Raw genomic sequence first — 23,572 nt, 5'->3', positions numbered from 1 at the left:
GAAGAGAAAAATAGGAAGTATGGTTGGGAACATTTAGTTTGATCTGTACATGAGTATCATAAATAAGAGTATAAGGAAAGAGGAAAAGGGTACATTAGTAAACTTTAAGCTTCCTGCTTAAATAAAAGAAAATCATTGAAATCAGATCATTAAAAATTATTTCTCAGGCAATGTCAGGATAGCTGACTAGAGAAAACAGTTTAACTGAATTTTCTTAATTTTTTAAATCATGCCTCAAATCAAATTCTGGAGCAGCACAATCAATAAAATGTCATGATGAGACATTTTCTCAGTTCAAAACAACTTACAGAATTGGAAGGAAAAGTCTGTGGCAGCTCCTTGGGGCCTAAATCAGAGTGGCCAGCATAAAAATACAAAGAGTATTGAAGACCACTGTAAGAGCAGCTGCAATGGCTTATAGAACTCAGTCCAAAGACCTTCCAGGGTAGTGAGGATCATTAGCGCTTGATCTGTAGAGGAGCAGGCAACCTGGTCACAATTTAAAGACAAGGCAGCGCTTCTGCTTGAAAATCTAGAAGGGCAATGTTGATGCTTGGGCAAAGACTAGATACCAAAGATGCATATCACGCTGGAGAAAAACACCAAAGACGATCCAATAACATGTAGGCTCCTGTAAGGAATTAAAGGATTCCTTAAAGGAATTACATGAAAAAGCCTATACCTGAAACAATGCCTCCCACATCTACCCAAAAATTTATAACCCATTTTAAGATAAAGTTTAAAACCAAGAAACAGTCTGGGAAAATGAACAAAAAAAATAAAAAATAACCTGACCATAAAAAACTCTTGTGGTGGCCGAAATGACCAAGACACAAAATCCAGACAACAATGCAAAACAGCATCAAGCAACACCTAAAATGAAAATTCAGATTAGACAAAAGGAGAGTAAAATTCTTGGAATAACTAAAAAAGAAAGAAGAAAAGTAGCAGAAAACCTGGGGGAAAATGATTTTGATACAAGAAAAACATCTTAGGTAAAAGCAAGACAAAATACAATAAAAGAAATATCTTTTTTTAAAAAAATGAACAGAATTAAGAGCTAAGATAACAGACTAAAGGCACAGTTTTATTTGATGTATATCAAATTCCCCTCAAAACAGCATGAAAATAATATCTCAAAGCAAATTCTGGATTAGAAAAAGCAACAAAAGGAAGAAATGAAACAATTTTCTAGCCAAAGACAACTTAGAAAATCAGGAGGAAAAGTCTATCTCACTTGAGGAGGAGTAGAATGAAATCCTGAAAAGGCCATCCCTGCACAAGTCAGTAGTTCTCCTAAAACATCAGTACCTATGACATTCTCCTAAGTTTTATATACATCATTAACACTTCAGCAGTTTTAAACGATCTTTTTTTTCTTTCTAGATGTTAGGATTCTTACAAAGTGCTAAGTAAGTGGAATTGAGGAGACGGTGATTAAATCTAGTTTAGCATTGATTTAATTGTACAACAAATAATGGTTTCCTAGTGATATAACGATTGGTGTATACTCAGTGTACAGCATATAAGCAAGGAGTTCTCAGGACCAGACACAGAAGCCCACTAGAAATTCTCGGAGCCTCGGCCAGGATTCAGTCAAGGAGATTCACAAGCCAGAGAAGGCAGCTTAAACTCTTGGAACCAAGACTACAGAAGGCCTCTAAGAAAAAGTATCCCAGCCCTAAGTGAAGGAGACAAGAAAGAATTTGGACTTTAACTCCTGGCTGCATTCGGGGTGATTACACTGAACTGAAACGAAGGCTGCCTCCAGAAGCCCCCCAAGAAACCTCCTCCCAGAGAACATTATATTTAAGAGAAGAATATTACAATATAGCAAACCTTGATTTGCAGCACACAAAAAAAGTATAGTGTATTCAAAGACATGTACTGTCTACAGTTAAAGAATACAGCCAATAGTACAGTAACACTGCAATAGTAATCATCAAAGTATTGCTTGTACTTGGTGCATCGGTGGGTGTAATAATCATAAGAGTGGTAGTAGTAACTGCATCAGCAGTGGCAGTGGTAGTGGTAGTAGTAGTAGCAATAGCAGTAGTAGTAGTAGTAGTAGTAGTAGTAGAGAGAAAAAGAAGTAGTGATATAGAAGTAGTAGAAATAGTGGCATTTTAATTGTTATTTTATATTTGCCCATTGTATCATGTATTTTACATTATATATGTTATATAATTATGTTATATAACACAATTACTATTTATTTTTACTAATGATAACTATGATTAGAACAACTTTCTTTTTTAGTAAATAAACATTTCCAAAGGATATATTATGTGCCATACTCTCTACTAATTAATTTACATATATAAATTTCTTTTATCCTCATAATAAACCTCAGAGGTTAGTAAATTATTGTCCCCATATAATATGAGAGGAAACTGAGACAAATGTGAGAGGAAACTGAGACAAATATAGCTTATGTGAATTCCCCAACATTACACAGCTGTTAAATATCTCAGGCTAGATTTTAATTGATGTCTTATTTACTCTGGATGCAGCATTAAATCAATTATCACAGTTGCCTGCTTCTTAAAATAGAATTAAAAATCAGTAAAAATAATTTTTAAAAGAGTTCACAAAAGGAAGAGACTGTCTGCTTTATGAACACAGACAAAAAGCCTCAAATTGCCTCCGTGATTATACTCAGTTGATCCCATTCTTGGTGTTGGGCTACATTGATTGTTGCCCTGGTCTGATTAATTGGTACCCGTCCATTTGATAAAGTTATTTGACTAAATGAGAGTTTGTTTATAGGGAGCTCATCATCTGATTTATACACAGAATGAAAAATTCCTTGTCTAGTGCAGGTTTTTGTTGTTGCTGATGTTGTGTTGTTCTGTTTTGGTTGGGTTTGATTTTCATGGCATTTGTGTGTGTGTGTCTGTGTGTGCATCTGTGTGTATGGATGGATGTGTGTTTTCTATTGCAAAACTCATTCTAGTGGAAGATAAAACAAGGAAGGGCATAATTATTGGGCAGACATTTTACTACTGTTAATTATCATTTTCCATCAACCCAAAATAAGTTCTCATCCATTCCTCAATCACCTTCTTTCAAATGAGCTAAAATCAACAAAAACTGAAAAAAATTTACATTTTTAAAAATCTCATTTCATCACCAGAATCAACTATTGCTATTATTTGTTTCTCTTGCAATTGTCCTTGCAAGAAAGACTGTTTCAGGTTTTCTCTTGGTAACCTGTTACATGCTGCTTCTTCCTTCTAATACATATAGAATGTATGCATTTGAGATGGTGGTTGAGATTTTAGTCACATTAGTCTATATAAGCAAGTCCTCTTTTTCTTCCTCATTGGTATAATTTTCTTTTTGACTATTGAATTATTTTCTTGAATCTTCCTTTATATCCTAAGATGACTAATGTCATGGAACTCAGATCACAGAAATTTTCTCACTGAGATAACTGAAATGTGTTCTCTCCACATTTAGACTGACTATTAGTCTATACCCAGATGCCCTCACTTGTATTATGAATTCTACTTGGTTCTAATCACTACTTTGGTTCCTGAGTTCCCAACATTTCTACCATGGCAACAGTACCTTCAAGCACCAAGAATCATATTTAGGATACAGTATCCACTAGTGGTTCCTCTTCATTTTTTAAAAACTTAACACATCATTCAGTATGCAGGTATATCCAAGTCAAAATATCAACTATTGCTCAGCTATCAATGTTAATATGATTGTTGAAATCAATGTTGAAAGAAAATGATCTATTAGTAATTGCACAAGGATATTGACATTTTCAATGTCAATCAATGATACAGGCCATTTTAAAGGTCCTAATTGGGAAGAGATTTAATGAAAGTCTCCTTCCACATAGACTCAGACACAGAGAAATGTGTAAAAGGAAGCACCCCAAACATCTTCAAAAAGGTTGCTCTATCAAAGTGGAAAAAATGCCTATTGTCACAAGTAATTTCATTATTTTTGCCAAGATTTCAATGTAATCCCAAAAGGAAAAAAAAACAGAAATATATTAAGAAATAAGTCTTTTATTGAACTTTTAGGTAATTGCTTCATCATCTCTAGAACAGATCACTAATAATATAATGTGAATAACCTGTGCTGAGCCCACTTTGGAATAAAAATGTTACCTTCCAAGAAAGATTTGAGTTTCTTGCCAGGTCTGATGCCTCTTTTGCCTCAAAAGGGAGCATTTGGTGGAGAGCATGGGCAACTAAATACACTGCATTGTAAATATTAGTAATCAGTTCCATAAGGACCATGTCAATTTTCATAACAGGAATATCTCTAAAGGAAAAATCTCCTGGGCACAAAGGATAGAACATTTCTGCACCTTTTTTATCTGAAAATCTACAATTGAAGACTGCTTCCCAGAAAGCTTTTAGGAAAATGTCCTCAGGATTCATGACTGGATTCATGTTTCTTACAAAATCTGTGAAACCTGGAATCTCCTTTTGAATATGAGAAAATAGTATTGTACCATGAAAAATGGGAAACAGTTCAAACTTAGTATCAATAGAAAAATCCCAAGAACTCGTGGTAACCAATAACTTTCCATAAGGTATAAAAGTTAACAATAGCAAAGAAAGTTCTTGAAGGGAATCAGCAACTCCATAGATGAAAATTACATTTGATGATGATGCAATGACCCTAGAAACGAGCTGAAAACCTTCTTTTATTCCAATACGTTGAGGCACTCTTTCCTTAATAGCCACACAGAGCCCATTATTGGCCATCTCTTCTTTCAGATCATTGAAGAACATTTCCCCTCTTGTGTTATCTGAAAGGAGCAGTCCCACCCAAGTCCACTCAAAATGCAGCATCAATTGGATGAATGCCAGGTGAAGAGTAGATTCCTTGCTGCCCAGCTGATAGACATATGGATACTGAACCTTATCCTTCAAGCGAGGATCAAATTGGCCATAGGTAATCTAAATAAAACATAAAGAAGACAGAAACAATCATTTAAACTCATTCAGAGTAAGAATTTGTCCTTCATATCCGTATATCAAGAAACTCTAACTTTCAGAAAGTAGATAATGAACAAATGTTTGCAAATTTTAATTTATACTTTTAGGTTACAAAATTACACTATTGAGGAGTGAAACAATTGGAAGAAAATATTAAAACTGTACCAAGAGTCTATTCCAATGTCTCCATCAAGCAATTCCTAAGTCACTGCTTAAAACAAATGTTTTCTTAATTTTGTAACTAAATCAAAGTCTTTGAAATATTGATTTGTTGCTCCTGTTTCTTTCCTGTTGATTCAAATGGAACATTTTAATGTCTCGGGCAAGAACCTGTTGCTTAAAGAAGTAGCATAGTTGCATGGTCTTTCTCACTCATATCAATCCTTTTCAGCTCTAATATCAATCTTTCCTTTACCCAGACTTTCTATACATACATTTCCCTTCTCTTGTGACTCCAAGCATAATTTTATTTCCTTGATAATAATAAGTGTGCCTGACATCATGCTCTAGGGGGGAAAGTTCTCTATGTTAAACCCAATAAGAAATGGGAGATGGAGAATTCATCATATGAAATCTATTTCCAAGATTGTCATTAAAATATTTCCCCAAACATATCAGTAAGAACTCTTTGAGATAAGCAATGGTTCCCTTCTCCATAGATTTTTGGAGAAGGACAGAAAGTAACTAGTACAGATATCTGATTTTAATCAAGTCCCCAGTAATCCAATCAGCAAGGATATTCTAATCCAAATTCAAAAACTGATGGCCTTGTGAAATAAAACTCCTAAGGCCAAGTGTTTCAGAGAGTATCTTCTAATTCCAACATCTTTCATTCCATAAAATGGGAAAATAATGTAGCATATCAGATTATTCATGTGATTTAAAAATATATAAAATATGACCCACAATAATGACAATGTTTTCCTTCAGAAGAGTAATTATGAAATGGCTCTCTCTTCTAATCCCAGTTAGAAAGTAAATCCATTTTTCAATAATTTCAATAATTAAAGCATGGTTCTACTTGCCATATGCTAAGTATCTTCTCATTGATTAAAGAAATTCAAATTAAATTATCTATGAACTAGTATTCTATACCTAACAAATTGATTGGGAGGAGAGAAGGGGCAAAGTACAAATGTTGGAGGGAATGCAGAAAATTGGAATAGATTATTGGGGTACTATGAATTGATTCAACTATTTTGAGGAGCAATTAAAAATTACACTAAAAAAGATATAAAATGAACTGAACAACTTGGTAGAGCAATACCACTGTTAGGTCTATATCCCAAGGTTATCAGATAAAAGAAAATAATATTACATTTTATAAAATTTTTTTGTTAACTCTCTTAGGGATGGGAAAGAATTGTCAATGGCCATCAACAGGAAAATCTTAAAAGAGTTGTGGTATATAATTGTGATGTAGTACTACTCTGCTATGACATGAAAAAAATTGATTTTATAAAGGCATGGAAAGTCTCAGATGAAATTACTTAGAGTGAAATGAGCAAAATCAGCATAATATCAATACAAACTCAGAAATATGATTCAAATACTATTTCTCAATGACTTAACTTTTCTGAGTAATATAAACTTTGAAATCACCTATGAAGGACTTATGAAGGAAAATTCTATCCATCTCCAGTGAAAGAACCCATCTATGGCAATAAGTCAAACATCATTTGAGCATTATTCTAGTGGGTCCAGTGTTGCCTCTGGTACTCTACTTAATCATAATTAAGCTTTAATGACCCTTTGAAATCAAATAACAGAAATAAAAATGATAATAAAATTAGACGCAAAGTAATATTGGATTCAAAATGAAAAATATATATTAGTAATGGTTAATACTTTCTTTTTCGAAACTGGAAAAAGAATGAGGATGACAAAGTAAGGCAAGAATTTGTCTGAAGTCTCCGAAATTCTCCTAAAAAACAACTATAGAATAATGAATCAAGATTAATTCCGAAGTATCAAAACCAACAAAGCCATGGGATCAAATAATTCTCCAATCCAAGACAACTTAGAAAGTTATCAAGAACATGTTTAACTGATATTGGAATACTAGCTCTCTATGGGAAGGGTGATGTGAAGAGGAATGGAGAAAAACTGGGAACACATGGTTTTGCAAGGGTGAATGTTGAAATTTATTTTTGCATGTATTTTGAAAAATATACAGTTATTTTAAAACTTAAAAGAAAAATAAGCAAGAAACATTTGTTACCATGGTAAAAGAGGAGCATATAAAAGCTGTAATGGTTTCCAGACAAGCCAGCAAGAAGACCTCAAACTCTTAGATACATTAACACTGAGGTCCTGAGTTCCAGTTCAGGAAGCTTGAGACAATTCTTCTCTACCTCAAAAGCAGAACTCAATATTAACATAAATGTAAAAATATAAAATGGATTGCAAAATGAATACACACATATGACGGTAAACCAAAAAAAAGTGAAGCCAACTATAGAAAGTTTCTATGGTTACAGGTAAAACTAGAACAGAACCTCAGAAGAGGACAATAATGGCAAAATAGATTTGAAACCTTAAAGAAAATATGAATTGGTTTTGGATGAAAATGACTTCATTGTAGAACTCAAAAATGAGATAAATCAAATAAGAGAGACTAAAGAAGGGGATGGGGTGGGAAAGAAATGAGAGTGAAAGATGCAAACCATGAATAAAGAGGAAAAAGCTTAGCAAAGTGAATGCAAAAAAATGGCATAAAATTTACAAAAATTCATAAAAGAAAACAGCTCTTAAAAAAGTAGAATGAACAAAAATTCAAAATGAATACAAAAACTAACTGAAGAAAATAATTTCTTAGTAATTAGAATTGATTAAAGTCAAAGACTTCATGAGACATGAAAAAAATGTAAAAATTTGAAATTAGAAGAACATTAAAATTATCCCATTGTACAAATAACTAGACTTTAAAGTACATCCCAGGAGTGATAATTTTAAAATTATTGGATTATCTGAAAGCCATAATAAAAAAATGAGCCTGGGCATAATATTTCAAGAAATTATCAAGAAAACTGCTCTGAATCATAAAAACAGAAGGCAAAATACAACAGAAAAGAATCCAAAAATAACCATCTAAAAAGTATTCCAGAGGGAAAAACCCAAAGCATATTGTAACAAAATTCTAAAACTCCTAGGGCAAGAATAAGACTACTTTAATGTGTGAAAATTCCAAGAGGCATAATTTCTTGGTAATCAAAAATCAATTTTATTAATTGTGTCCAGCAGATAATTAATAAATGGTTAACAATCAATATTTAATTATCTTCGGGATATTTAATAAAATGAGGGTGATGTAGCTTTTTCTTGTAAACCAAAGATAAGTCATGTAAGTCACTAAACACTTATATGTCCTTGAAAGAGTGAGTGTTCTCATCAGGTGAAAATCAACTCATTAATTAAGAATTAATGAGAAAATGAATGTTATAGTAAGAGGTGGGCTTATTCTAATAAGGAACTGGAGACATCAAGTTGATCATGTCACTCATAGACAAAGAGACACAGAAGTCATGGTATTCCTGCTTTGGGCAAGTTATAGGAAAAAAAAAACCCCAGTCAATGATCAATGCACAGTGATGGGGTTAGAATTCTACCTACATGAGTTGAATTCAGTGGGGTGAATGTTATGGGAAAAATCAGAAATGTTCTTGGAAGATTGGACTTTGAATGAAGAGTTAGAAAGAAACAAACAAACAAAAAAAATACCAGGATCCTGTATCCTCCTCCTCCATAAATAATAACTAATATGGGAGTGAAATAATAATTTTTCTCATTGCAAACAGAAAGAAACAATTTTAATATTACAGAGTTGCAAGCAGGATAGCATTGGTTTAAGAAGCTTTGGTCTCAATAGATCAGAGGATCTATTGGAATAGGATATTGTGGAAGGCAAAGAACTTATGATTAGAAACTAGATGTATTCACCCAGTAAAAGTGAATATAATACTTCAGACAGAAATTGGAACTTCAACGAAATTAAAAAATAAGAGACCAGAGCTAAACTGATTTTTGAATAAAGTATAGAAAGAAGCAAAAAAGGAAAACAGAAAAGAGAAACCACAAATAGGTTAAACTGAATACTATCCCAAGTGTGAACTTGGTGCTTATATTCTTAAGATTTGTATCTCAATTAAATAAGATAAAAGAAGTATACATAGAGAGGAGTAGATACTTAGTTGATGATGATTGGCTAATATCCAAAAATATTATTTTAATTGATGGAAAAGAGGATCATACTGAAAGTAAGAGGAAGGGAGATGTCAAATAGAATAAATGATCTTATAGGAAGAGGTACAAAAGACCTAGTACAGGGGGGAGAAAATGGGAAACAGAGACAGGTAATATTTTAAGATTAACCTCTCTGTAATTGATTCAATAAATCAATTCAATCAATAAGTAGACTAAGAAGTAGATCAGAATAATAAGATAAAAGGGAGGATATATCAAAAGAGATGGTGGTCAAAAACAGATTTTTTATGAGGGACATGGTCAAAAAATAGGGAAAAGTACAAAAATGGAAACTATGATGGAGGGAAATACACAGTAATAAAAATATGAATATTAATGAAAATAACTCATAAAACAGAAATGCATAACAGAAGGCTTTACAAAACAGAATGGTTACAAAAGACTTGGGATGAAAAATGGCATCTGAATTTCATTAGAGAACTACTAAGACAATGTAGATGGAGGCATATTGTTTCCACCTTTTTTATTTGCACGTTCTTTTCATTTCCATGTTTTTCCCCTTTTTGGTCTGAGTACATATCATAGAAAAAACGTTTTGAATAAACCACCATTAATATAAACCACTAATTTTCTAAGGAAAAAAATTGCCAAACAAGATAGATTCACAAATAAATTCTAAAAATATTTGAAAATCAGTTAATTCTTTATAAACTCTTTGGGGAAACAAGCAAAGAAGCATCAAGGAGCACAAGCATATATTCTGTGCAATGTATAATTTCTGAAATCTTAATAAATGTAATCATTATTTTTGCTCAAGTTAGGATTGGTTGTTCAGAAACAAGAAAATGGCATCTTGAATTTGCCATAAACAAAATTCTGTATCTCTTACAATGTACTATGGCCTCCCAATTTGGATCACATTAGGCTCATCATAATGTTTTGTAAGTATCAGTTAGAAAAATATATTCAGCAACTGATAAAAAATTATATTTCAAAGTAACTTGAAATTATATAAACTGTTGATATTCTGAAAGGCTTCATCCTATATTTGGCAAATCAGGCTATATTCAGAAAAGAGGCAAATTTTCATCCTAACTTGAAAGCTCTCTTTAAACATAGTGAAAGAGATGAACTAGAAGTATAGTGAACTTTAGGTTGTTACTTGGTTCAAATCTATGAGGCTTAAATCAATAGAGATCACCTCACCTAGAAGACAGAGTGAGTTCCCTGATGGAAAGGACTATTTCCCTCTTTTTAGTATCACCTGTTGTAAGAACATGATGGAAGACTCCTTAATTATTGTTTATTGACTCATTGATACTACATCAGAACAGATTATAAAAAATTTGCTGCTTTAAATACAAAGAACACATTGCATGAAGTGAGTGATAGTATTGGTCTCCCTTACCTGTGGAACTTTATACAGTTCGAGAATGGTGGCCATGGCCATGGACAGCATAGTAGACATCCCTCCAATGACAGCCACAGTATTGGATTGTCTATCACAGCTATAGTTGGGGATAACTGGACCTCTCCCTGACAGCCATATTAAGGCGCTCTCCACAGCTAATTTCTCCAGATGGAAGTTATTGAGTAACTGGTATCCCAAGGTTATATTGGGCAGCAAATAAGGGTTCTTATTGATCTCATCCACAGCATATTGGAGAGCAAGGAAATGGTGATATTGTTTGAACATTAATCTAAAGTGAGAGGGAAAATGTAAAACAAAGGCAAAACTCTTTATGAAACAGCAAGTTTTCACCATAGAGAGAATGTCAGACATTTCAGGAACTCCTATCTTAAACCTGGTCCCTAAAATTTGCAAACACTGTGGTGCTGGGAATACCATTTCACCATCACAAGTTCTAGTGTCCCCAATTGTAAAATGAGAGACTTGGACTAAGTACATTCTTTTCAGGAACACACACACACACACACACACACACACACACACACACGATGTTATACTTAAGATATTAGAACATATCTAGTTTTGAAATAAAACTGATTTTCTATCTCACGCAAACATAGAAAAAATGGGTTTCTAATAATGAACTTGCAATGACGAGATCTTTTTAATGATTCCCTTGACCACGCAAAACATATTAGCTAGTAATAGAAGTTCATATTGATAAAATAGCTTTTAAATGCATTGTCAGGATTTTTAAGATTATACATTGGGAAGAAAATGGAACACAGGTATTTCAAAAGATTGTCATTGCTAGGTAATGTGTAATACTGAAAGATTCAAGGTGCAGTACTGATTTGAAATAGCTACCTGACCTAAAGCAGGAAGATGCAAAAAATTTAGAATTCCTTAGCCATGCAGGCCTTGCTTCAGCTTTATTCGATTAAGGACATACTATCTATTCCTGTCTTAGAAGCTGGATAACTGAGAATCAGGTTATCCATCAATCAACACTTACTAAGCACCTGCTTTGGTCTAGGTACTGTGCTAAACCATAAAAATACAAAAAAAAAAACAGCAAAGAAAATGCTGTCTTCAAAAATAGAACATTTTAAAGGGAAAGACTGCTTGTAATCAGAGATGGAAAGATAGAAAGATAGATAGAGAGACAAAGAGAGAGAGATACAGAGAGACAGAGGGAGTCAGAAAAAGAAACAGATATCCAGGGCATGATATATTTAAGAGACATTGCCAAGTTGAAAAACATAGATTTTGGGAATAACTTGTATATGTGGGGTGAGGGATAGGGAAGAAATTAGGATCACTCTGATGTTTTGAGCTAAGGGGCATCAGAGGATGGTGTTGCCCTCTACAGAAGTAGGATAAGTAGGAAGTAAGTAGGGCAAAAGATAATGATTTCTGAACTGAAGATGTCCACTGGGCACTTAGTCCAAGGTATCTGAGAGACCATTGATGATATGAGGTGTGAAGTGAGCAAAAAGTTTGGATCAGGATAGGCAAATGTGAGAAATATCAACATAAAGATGCTAAGTAATTCAGGGGATCTGATAAGATAACTAAGGGAAGTGGTAGAATAGGTTAGAAACAGATCCCTGAGGGATACCTGTAGTCACACAATATGATCTCAGGAAGATTCAGAAAGGAGACAGAGAAGGTAAAACAAGAAAAGGAGGAACATAAAAAGAGAAAAACAGTCCTTAAAAACTAGAGAGAAAAGAATATCAATGAGGAGACTGATCAGCACTGTCAGCAGAGAAGGCAATGAGAATGATGAAGAGAAGTTACAGAAATTGTCTCCAATTCACAATGTAGTAAATGGAAAGATAGAAATTGGAGTTCCTAAAGAGCAGAAATTGAAATGTGTAAGAAGTGACATCAATGAGCTTACAAGTATTTATGACTCCCTTATTACTAGAGGTCAGGCATTTGCAAGTCATGGGGATAAAAAGATAAATGAGGGAAAAAATCTCAAACAGGATATATTTTGGTCAGAACAGAAAATGTGCCCATACATAAAGCAGTATATTAGGGACAAAGTTGATAAAATATGATTTGGAGGAAGTCATCCATAGCTCAAGGGAAGCAGAAAAGTCTTCATGGCAAGTGAGTTGAATTTTAAATGAAAATAGAATTCTGAGAATTGAGGAGAGATTGCATTCCTACAATGGGGCATTGTCAAAAATATGAAAATTAGAGATGGGTGGGGAATATTGAGAGTGGTAGGGAGGCTTTATTTAAAAGGTCACAAAGATGATGAGGGATACCACATGTAGATATATACATGGTGACCAAGGTATAAAGAGCTTACAAGCTTTTGAAGTTTACAGTTGAGCAAGAGAGGTATCAGAGAGTGATTTGCAAATTAGGAAATGTCATAGTTTTAGTCATCTGTGGACATGAATGTTCTGAAATATCATGCCATATAGGATGTGTATGAATAATCTCTCTGTGCAAGCTATACTGCACATTAATGACACTTTTAATTTGTCAGATTCTAGTATGTTAGATTTCTAGTTACTTTGAAACCCACATCTTTGCTTTAACCAAAGCACTGAGAATAAAGAAAACACAACTCTGCCAACAAACCAGTCAGTAAGAAATATGGATGATTATTGTTATCAATTAGGGGAAAAAGTAACTACTCACTTTGGTTCTGCAAAAGTCCAGAAGGGAGACTCTTGGAAGAATCTTTTTTCCATATAAATCTGTACCTTCACAAAAAGCGAGAAGAATCCGGCAATGATTAGGTCTCCTTCTTTTCTATATGTGGGATTGTAAATTCTTTCTATGTGGCAAGGAGTCTTCATCATCTGGTACTCAGAAAGGAAAATCTGCAAAATCAGAAATAAAAATAATATAGAGGATGAGAGTCCCACTTTCCCCAAACCCCTATCCCAAATGTCTAAAGAACCAAGGAGTAGGAGAGTATAAAGTGACTGGAGATCATAGTTCTTGCATCTGTGATTTTTCTTTCGTAATAGATGTTCAAGCTTTGGAAAGTCTCTCTCATTTGGGAAAGCAGAATGTGAGACATGAAGTGGGCCTCTGTTTAGGGCAAAGGCAAAAGCTTGAATGAGTAGAGCATATTTATCTGATTTTTTTGCCTCCTGCATATTATTCTCCTTGTTCCCTGTGGATGGATAAGGAAAAGTGGTCCATCTTCATCTCTTGGGTGCAAATCAGACAAATATGTTGATCAGTCTGAGAGTGAGGGTCTCTGGGGACCATCTAGCCCAGAAACTCTGTACCTGCATCTTTCATCTTAAAAACTTCAAAAACTCAACCAAAAAAAAGTTTGGGAACCTCTGTTCCTACCTTCAGTCCCTAGAGCCTTCACAGCTTCCATTTTGAAATGCCTTAATCTCTCTCTGGTCTTTCTCAAGCTAGATTTTAGGGGTCTTTCAGAGGAGTACTTCCATTCTCACCAAGCTCAATCTCGGCAATGGCCCCAAACTGCCAAATGTTGCATCAGTCAGGGAACAGTGTGACCGAATTAAGACTGAAAGTGAGAATGATAGTAACAAGGTCTAGGCCCTCATTCCCAGACTGAGATGAATTTTATAATTTTCTAGCCTTGATATCAATGACCACAATATTTTGACCATTTCAAGGACACATAAACCAGTGATGAGTGAATGAATAAAAATAGACAAAATGGAATACTCAATAATCTTTTTAAGTTGATCATTCATATCCCTTACAAGTCTTGCCTGTTACCTCAGTCCTGGAAATCATAGGTGCAATAGAGCAATTATCTCCCACAGGCAATTAAGGATTCGAGAAGGTAAAAATCTGTCACATGTGAATTGAATGAAAAGTCAGAGAATTGAATTTCTGAATTATTCATGATCAATTTATTAATTAAGTTAGCAAGCATTCATTAAATTGATGGACCATGGTCTCTCTCAATAACCAAAGACAAAAGCATGGACCTCAATGAAAGTTTAGATCTCTTTGGGTAAGGGATGCCTTTGACAGGTGAAAAATCATCCCTGATTTGTTAACAACTAATGCAGGGGTAGAGTTTTGCAAATGTGGATATGAGATAAAAGCCTACAGTCCCCACTCCTGAGAATGTCACCTGCCTTCAGCAACCTGGACATAGGAATCCATTTCTACCTAGACTATATTGGTTGTTTTTCTCCTTCATAAGCTGAGATGCCCTAAACTCCAATGGGAGGGATCCAAGGGCATGAGCCTAGTGCTTTAGGACTGGAATTCACCTAGATTAGAAGAGATTTGCACTTGTAACACAAATCAGATCTTCCAGAGTGGGGAGGATTTGGGGCTTAATTATCTGTAGAAAGAAACTTACAGGGGTTGGTCCATGAATAAAGAAATAAAAAAAAAACTAAAAGGAAAAATGGGTCTTAAAACCAAAATTGGTTATTAATGCAATAAAAATAGTCACTTTTCTCATACCATAATTGTCCTGCTCAAATTAGGGTCACCTTTTTACTAAGCTAACATCAAAGTACAATAATTTATCTATAATAAACTTTTATAAGGTCCTGATACTCCACCAAACATTATGTTGCATTAAAGACAAGACTGACAAATCATTAATAAATCAATTGTCTCTTCACTGTGAGCTTTCCCTCCATAGATTGTGTTCACAACACTCATATACCTATCCTGAGTGACTCATATCTCTGACTTCCCTTCAATTTTTTCACTGGGAAACACCCCTCATCCCAAAGCTTTTTTCCTAATTTCTCCCAATATCACAAAAAGAATCAGTGGAGCAAAGCCTCACTTTATCAATTATCACTAGTGCTATTATGTGATTGTGCCACCTCATATTGTACCCACACATTTAAGGAATGGTGATCTTTTCAGTGATTTTTCTTTATGAGGCCTTTATAACACATTCACATCTGCAAACACTTATTAAAAAGATTTTTTTTAATTATCTTGCCCTTTTTATCAAGAAGGTGGACTTTACTTTGTATTATAACAACTCGATGCTGGGACTCTGGCTGAATTAAATAAAATCGTTAGCACAAATTTCACTCAGATCTCTAAATCACCTACTGGAAAATTAGAAAGTGATATACTATTTTATGCCCAATGCCTTACACAGTACTTTGTACATAACATATGATTAATAAACGCTGACTGACTGCTCTAAGGAGCATGATTCTAAGTATGATTCTATGCATAAAATATTGTCCTCATCTTATTTTTATGGTGTTTAGGGCTAATTTTTTTTTTATTTTTAGTGAAATATAATACTACAGTACAATATAAAGGTCATTCTCAGCTGATTTGTAGAAGGCTGAAACTCCAAAAGGATATGCTTAAATCAGACAACAGAGCACTTAAGGCATTAATTATCTATTGGTTGTGAGACAATGACTCTATTAGCATACGTTTGGATAAATGGTTCTTTCTCACCATTGGTGCTTGGTGAATGTTTGGTGTTAAGATAATCATAGGCAAGGATTGGAGGCAGAGGGAAAGGGGCCAGAGGAACTTGGCTGCAGGAAGAGCAGGAGAGAAGTTGGTGATGCCTGACTACCGAATCCAGGATTCTGCTTGTCTGCCTCCTTCACTTCTCCCCCTAAACACCAAGGACTTTAATTTATCCTGACTCTGGTTGACCCAAGGCCCTCCAGGCAGCTAGACTGTACTCTACACTGATCATCTGTTTTTAAAAAGTCAGGTAAATGAGTTTGCTTCACGTTTTAGTTTAACACACTGATATATAATATATAATAATATTATATAAGTGTCATATTTGTAACAAATGGGAATGTCTTTGTTTGAGTAATGGATACAGTTAAAAGAGGGGGGAAAGTACCAAGAAAAATTGAGGTTTAGGGTTCCACAACATTCTTTGCATAAAGATTTAGACAATGCAACAAATCTTGTCCTATTCCAAAGTCAGCAATAAATCATAGTCAGGCACTTTTCCAGCAAAAGTGGGCAGAAAGAGACAGGAAAAGTAGATTTATAATCAAAATAAACAGAAAGGTCTATGACTACTAGAACTGGACTGCACCAGTGGGCATACCATGGAGAACATTTCAGCAGAGTAAATGATAAAAGACCAAGGTTGTAAACTAGAACAAAGAGAGGTGCCAGGCCCACATGAAATAATAATTAAGATGGAATATATACTAACTGTCAGCTCTGGTGCTTACTACACTGTTTTCTACCACAGGGTTTTTTTTCTGGATAGATTATTTGACAGATATTTCTTTTAGAGGAAACAGTGGTCTTAGGCCGAAGGTTACAAAGACAAGACTGGCAACACCCCAATAACTCAATGGTCTCCTCATAGTGGACTTCAATATATTGTGATCACAAGCTTTAAATGCCTATCCTGGAGGATTCTCATCTCTGTCTTCCCATCAAGTTTTCCCTGGGAAGTATCTCCTTCTGCACCTTTTCTGAAATTTCTCCCAATATCACAAAAGTACCAGTGGAACCAACAAACATTTCATCAGTTATCACTGTATCTACCATATGATTGTGCCACGTCATGATTTACTTGTGCATTTCAAGAATGATGATCTTTTTATTGGTTTTTCTTTATTATAACATATCCAGAAACATCTTTTAAAAAGATTTTCTTAAATCATCTCACCCTTTGCATCAAGAAGTTGGAATTTTCCTTATGAAGTTATATCAACCTAATGTTGTAATCTTGACTGAATTAACTTCAGCACAAATTTCCTTCACAGTCCAGAATCGGCTATAAATGGGAACACTACATACATATCATTGTATACCCACTATCTTTCAGAGTGTTTTGCATAAAAATATATGATTAATAAATGCAGGTTGTGTGATTGCTCTCAAGATCATTAGTCATACTATGGACCTAGGCAAAAAATATTCCCTGGGTCTTATTTTTATGGTATTTGGGATTTTTTTTCCATTTTTTAGTGACTTAAAATTACTTTAAAATATAAAAGTCATTCCGAATTGATCAGCTGTATTAAAAAAACAGACAGGAAGATGAGTTTGCCCAAATGTTTTAGTTTAACATGTTCTCGACCAAGGCAACATGACAGTATATGGAAATATAAGATTCATGTGCAACATTAGGAAGAACATATGAAACATATGGAACATAAGAACGCATGGAAAAAGCATTTGAATGAGAAGTAGACACAATGAAATGGGAAAACAGCAGAAATAACTGCAGCCTAGAATCCTACAACCTTCCTTTGTATCAATATTTGGAAATGCAACAAATCTTATCTTAATCAGTAAATTATGAATAAATCATAGACAGACATTTTCCAGTCCAGGTGGACAGAAAGAAATAGCAAAAGTGGACCTGTAGGATTATTTGAACTGGATGATACATGCCTACTTCACCAAGGACTGCACCAGTGGGCATTCTACTGGGAACATTCACAACAGCAAATGATAAAGGACTGAGAGCCAGGAGAGGTCCTAGTCATACACGAAGCAATCGGCTTTGGCAGATAAGAAAGAATGTACACCAACTGCTATATCTGCTCTTTTCTACCCTGTTTTCTATCACCAAGTTTCCATTCAGAGTTGATTGACACATCTTTGCCTAAGCATAGTCTCCGAGACAAAGCAGTAATCTTAAAGCCAAAACTGAGTGCTGGTTGGAGAGCAATTTCTGAAGCAAGAATTGGGCTCAGGATTTGGGAAGGTTCAGTTTCTGGAATCCAAGCCAGTATGAAAAAAACCAGGGTATTAAAGTGGGACAAGCACTCACACAATCTATTGAACTTTCCAGCTGCTGTACACAGTCTGAATTCAACAGCAGTCTCCTGGAACTCTAATTGGGACAAGCCTATGAATTTGCTATTCAAATCCAAAGCCAATTCAGGAATTTGCAGAGCTCTCTACAAGAGAGTAATTATGAGCTCTAAAAAGCACATACCTGATTAGTCCTTCCTAAATCAGAAGCAGAAACTTTTTGCTTTGTTCAAACGTGAGTGTGAAATTGCCTGACTTGGTAAAATAATTCCATTTTCCAAAAAACAACTTCATAGGCTTTTCTCCCTGATTGCCTGAACTTTGGAAAACTGCAGTCATCAAAATCCATTCTCCAGAAGTTGCACTATTTGTCTTTTTTATCTTTTTAATCAACATCTGAATGTGCCTTGTGACATATTTTAATATTTATTTTTAAGTATATGTCTATATTGAAAAATGAAGGTAAATACTTAGCCAGCTCTTTATCTGGAAGAGTCTCAAGGATAATAAAGTAGGAAAGGTCTCAAGGATAATAAAGAAACAAAGGTGGAAAATTGAGAATTGATCTAATGCGATAAGGCAGAAACAGAATATAGAGCATTTACCAAGATAAGGTCAAAAGGGAAACATAATCTAGATTTTAAAAGAGACTTTACAAAAAAATTAGAACATGGAACATATTATTTATCAGTCTTATGGATAGGCAAACAGTTAATGAATAAGAAATAGAGAACAAAGTTAGGTGTAAACTGGATCATTTATATTTTACATTACAAAGATTTTGTACAAATAAAGCAAATGTAGTCAAAATTAAAAAAGGAAAGCAGAAAATTTGAGTGAAGGATTTTTACAAACAGTATCAGATCAAAATCTAAGATATATGAAGAAATTTGTCAAATCTAAAAGAACACAAGACATTCCGCAGTTGGTAAATAAATCATTAAAGAATAAGAATAGGCAATTTTCTGAAAAAAAAATTGAAACAGTTTTAATCATATAAAAATGCTTTACATTATTATTAATTATAGAAATGCAAATTAAAATAACCCTGAGATATCATTTTACACCTATAAGACTGACTAAAATGATAGGAGGAAAATGTGACAAATGTTAAAGGGAATATGGAAAAATTAGGACACTAATTCATTCTTGGTTGAATTTGATCCAATCATTTTGGAGAACAATCTAAAATTATGCCCAAAGACTTATTAAACTACCTATTCCCCTTGACCTAGCAATACTACTACTTGGTCTGTTTCTAAAGATGATTAGAGGAAAAGGAAAAAAACCTTTATAGCAGTTCTCTTTATAATGGCAAAGAAATTGAAAATTTCAGGGATACTCATCAACCTGGGAATGGCTGGACAAGTTGTGTTATATGGTTGTGATAGAATGTTATTTTGCTACAAGAAATGATAAATTCAGTAATTTTTGAAAAATATGGAATGACACACATGAAATAGTGAAAGATGAAAAATGAAGAACCATGAGAATATTAAATGCATTAAAAATAATACTGTATTAAGAATGACTTGGAGTGAATAAGTTATGTTATAGTCAAATTAAGATAAAGGACATATGAACAAAAATATTATCTGCATCCAGAGAAACTACTGATAAATAAAAGTATGTGTAGAATAATTTTGCATATATATAGATGTAGTCATATGCATATATATGCATGTGTATGTATCAATATATCTACATCTATAGATATACATTTGTGTCTAATGTTAGGCTCTCCAGGGCAGAGGTGAGGAAGAAAAAAAAATCTATATAATCATTTTGTTGGCTATTTTAAAACAGTAGCAAACTATAGATTTATATTTTCACAACAATCTTTTTTTTTTAATTGGGCAAGGGGAAGCCAGTAAAACTGAAAGAGACCAAGAAATAACAAAACAAATGTGAAACATCTTATAAAAAACAACAGATCTGGAGAATACATCAAGAGAAAAAATAAAAATAAATGGACTACCCAAAAGCTATGACCAACAAAAGTACCTTGACACAATAATGCAAGAAAATCCAAGAAAATTATCCTGGAGTGATAGAACATGAGAGGAAAGTAAAAATAGAAAGAAAAATTACATCAATCACTACCCCAAAGTGATTTCTTTGTGGACAACTCATAGGAATATTATTGCCAAATTTCAAAAACCCCAGATCAAAGAGAAAATCTCGCAAGAAATATGGAAAAATAATTCAAATATACTGGAGCTACAGTTAGAATTGTACAGCATTTATCAGCAACCACAATAAAAGACCACAGGCGCTAGAATCATTTACACCAGCAATCCAAAAAAATAGGCCTGTGCCCAAAAATATCATATTCAGCAAAATTACCCATAATATTCAATAAAAAAGGTGCATTCAATGAACTTAAAGATTTTCAGGACTTTGTCTCAACCAAACCCAACATTAATAGAAAATTTAACACATTGGAACCAATATCAAAGATTAATTTCAAGGAATCTACCATAAGTTAATTGTTTGTTTTTTATATGGAAACATATATATTATATGTTTAAGATTGACATAAGTAATTGGGTAACTCAAAAGAAAAATTGGGGTAGAAGTGAGTATGATTTGATTCTAAAAATCAAAACTGTCTAGAAAAAGGTAAGATCAGTAATTATTTTATACAAATGAGGTACAGAAAAAGACTCCATCATCATGTCTCCCTAACTCATCTTTTCTTTCGTGTTCAATTTCAACATTCCCAGTTTCCTCTATAACATGTGGTTCAATTCTCTCATCTTCCCAAGTAGGAGAGTCCTGGCCCCAAACTACTTTCGGAAAAGAGGACTCTATCGCCAATCAGGAATACGATTAAGAGACTTCCTCATGCTAAAACCTAATTTCAGGTGTAGTGTTTTTGTTACCCCAAATTCCAGGAATGAACTATATGAAATAATCAGTGACTCAGTCTTCCATGTGTGTTGACCCATGTGTGATTCTAGCACATACAGACTCCAGTGAAAAGTGAGCTCAAGCTTAGAGTATATAGAAGAGGTTAACTCACAACTCCTAAAAGTTCTCTTGTTCAAGTCCTCTTGACAATCATTGTAGGGATAATACAGCATTTATTTTGGATCCCTTGTCAGTTTTGCCTTGCTCCAACACATCCAGTCTGTTTTTTCTCCCTAAGAAGACACTGTCATCAGAGATCAATATTCATGTATAATACTAGAGAACTAATTCAAAAAATCCAAATTAACAAAGTTTTTCTCTGTTCATTTAGGAGTGAGAAAGATTAAGAAAGAAATGATGAAGCCATTGCAATCATTTCCCCATCCCATCCCATCACAAATACTCTATTATTAAGAGCTTGGCCAAGGCAATTTGACCCCATCCCTCTTTAATTCCTATTTTCAAATAGTCTATTTACTATAAACAACAGAAGTAGTATGACAGAGTTTCCCCAACCAATCCAGACATACTTCCTGAGCAATGTCACTCGTATTCATTTATTAACATTCAAGGACATCTAAATTGATGAAGGACTTCTTTGCACATGACCTAAAGACTATAACTTATTGAATCAGCAGAAAAACATTTGCACTTGACCAAAATTTGAGGGAGATGTAGCATCTTGAGAACTATTTTTGAAGGGTGTAGAAGTTAGAATGATTTGATTCAATCCTTGTACAGCTATCATACATAATCAACCCTTACATTTGCACCCTTAGGATTGAACCCCAAGTTAACAATCTCAGATACTAACCATGTATCTTAATATCATTCTGTTTTCATTTTCTTTTCTGTAAAATGATGATTAAATTTGACATTTTCCTGTGGCTTTCTTCACCTTCCTCCTTTAAGGGAAGAGAAGATGCAGGAAATATGAGAGGGAAAGAGAATTGGGATTGGGGATATGAGATGTACCAGGGTGTTCAGCAGAAGAACTTGGGCTGAAGGGCAGTAAAACTGGGAGGAAAGTGAAGACATATCAAACAACAGATTATTATGTGGGAGATGTTATTTCTCCCAAGCAAAATCCTAGCACTTGAACTTGCATCTTACATTCCCCCCCCCCAGAACAATGGACTGATTGTTGTCCCTAGTTTCTCTGGGAGCTCGGAAGTACTTGTCTTAGAGGGTAAATACTACCATTTCTACCTGAAGGGATGGTGAAGTTATGAGGACCTAGAGAAAGTCCCATTGCAAACTGGTCCCAAAAGATAAGTCAGAGACTTGTGGGTAGCCTCACTTTCTGTTTAGTCAAATAGAGCAGAATCAAGTTCTGTTAGAACCTGTGTTCTGAGTCTAGAAGTTTGTTCTAAAGACTTTTAAGAGAAGTGTGAGAACACAGTGGGCTTGAGGCTAGAGCAGTTTAATCAATGAAGTTAATCAATTAACAAAGATTTATTAAGCAGGTACCATGTGCCAGACACAGTGTATGACAGTTGTGAAAATATGTATATAAGGGATTGTGAGGAACGGAGAGGTTCAAACAGCTTTAAGGCAGAAATTTTCAAAATCAAGTCAAGCTCAGGGAATTTGACCATGAGGGTGTTTGCTTAGAATGCCGGACAATTGAGATCATATAAGTTCTATGAGGCGAGAGATCTAAACGAACTTGGAATCAAGTCCCTGAAACAGCAGTAGAGTAATTCCTGGACTGAGAGAAAAACATGGGACTTGGATCCATTGGCACCAGATTTCTCTGAAAAAAAAGGGAAATGGGTGTGATTTTTGTGGTCTTAATCTGAAGGTGATGGCAGGAGAAGTCAACTAGATATTAATTTGAATAATCTAGCTACTGAGGCGATTCTGAGTGGATTTAAATCAACAATAAGGCTACAATGCCTTTCTGTGTAGAGTGTCCCCATAAGTACCCAGAAAAAGAAGTCCAACATTTGGTGTCTTGTTCTATCTTCCTTCCTGGAGTCAGCCCTGGAGAGAGATGGGATAGATGAGACACAAGGGTATAGAACAATACAGCATTTTGGTGGGTAATCCTTGGCTCTACTTCTCCCAAGTCAGGGAAGCACAAAGTTCCCAAGGCCAAAGAATTTTTCTTTATGGCCCTTGGAGAATGCTCCAAAGATATGGAGAAATGAGTCTTTACTTATCTCATAGAGAATTTACTAACAGAGTAGGGGTAATGCTTAATGCCCAGCTAGGCAGTAGATTTCAGTATGAGGAGGTCTCTATCTCCCATCACTTGCTGAATGTGGGGTAGAGTACTTTCTCTCTTAGACAAAGCTCTTAACCATATTTCTTGGTATCAGGAAAATATCATTTTTTCCTGAAATCATGAGAAGAGTGGAATGCA

The 23,572-nt window shown here is 34.4% G+C and overlaps 1 protein-coding gene across 1 annotated transcript in view; it reads right to left on the bottom strand.

Annotated features, from left to right (window-relative positions):
- LOC100914078 (vomeronasal type-2 receptor 26-like) overlaps positions 1-23,572 on the bottom strand; it is a 119,670-nt gene that overhangs the window by 6,000 nt on the left and 90,098 nt on the right. Inside the window, exons 2-4 of the mRNA XM_031941410.1 lie at positions 13,249-13,433; positions 10,582-10,873; positions 4,131-4,931 (exon numbers count right to left, since the gene is read on the bottom strand). Coding sequence (XP_031797270.1) covers positions 4,131-4,931; positions 10,582-10,873; positions 13,249-13,433 — 1,278 coding nt within the window. The remainder of the gene's footprint in view (positions 1-4,130; positions 4,932-10,581; positions 10,874-13,248; positions 13,434-23,572) is intronic.

Source organism: Sarcophilus harrisii, chromosome 6 (assembly GCF_902635505.1).
Source record: "Sarcophilus harrisii chromosome 6, mSarHar1.11, whole genome shotgun sequence".
NCBI lineage: Eukaryota > Metazoa > Chordata > Mammalia > Dasyuromorphia > Dasyuridae > Sarcophilus > Sarcophilus harrisii.
Note: the sequence above shows the minus strand (reverse complement) of the source record. Positions and strands in the feature narration are given on the sequence as shown.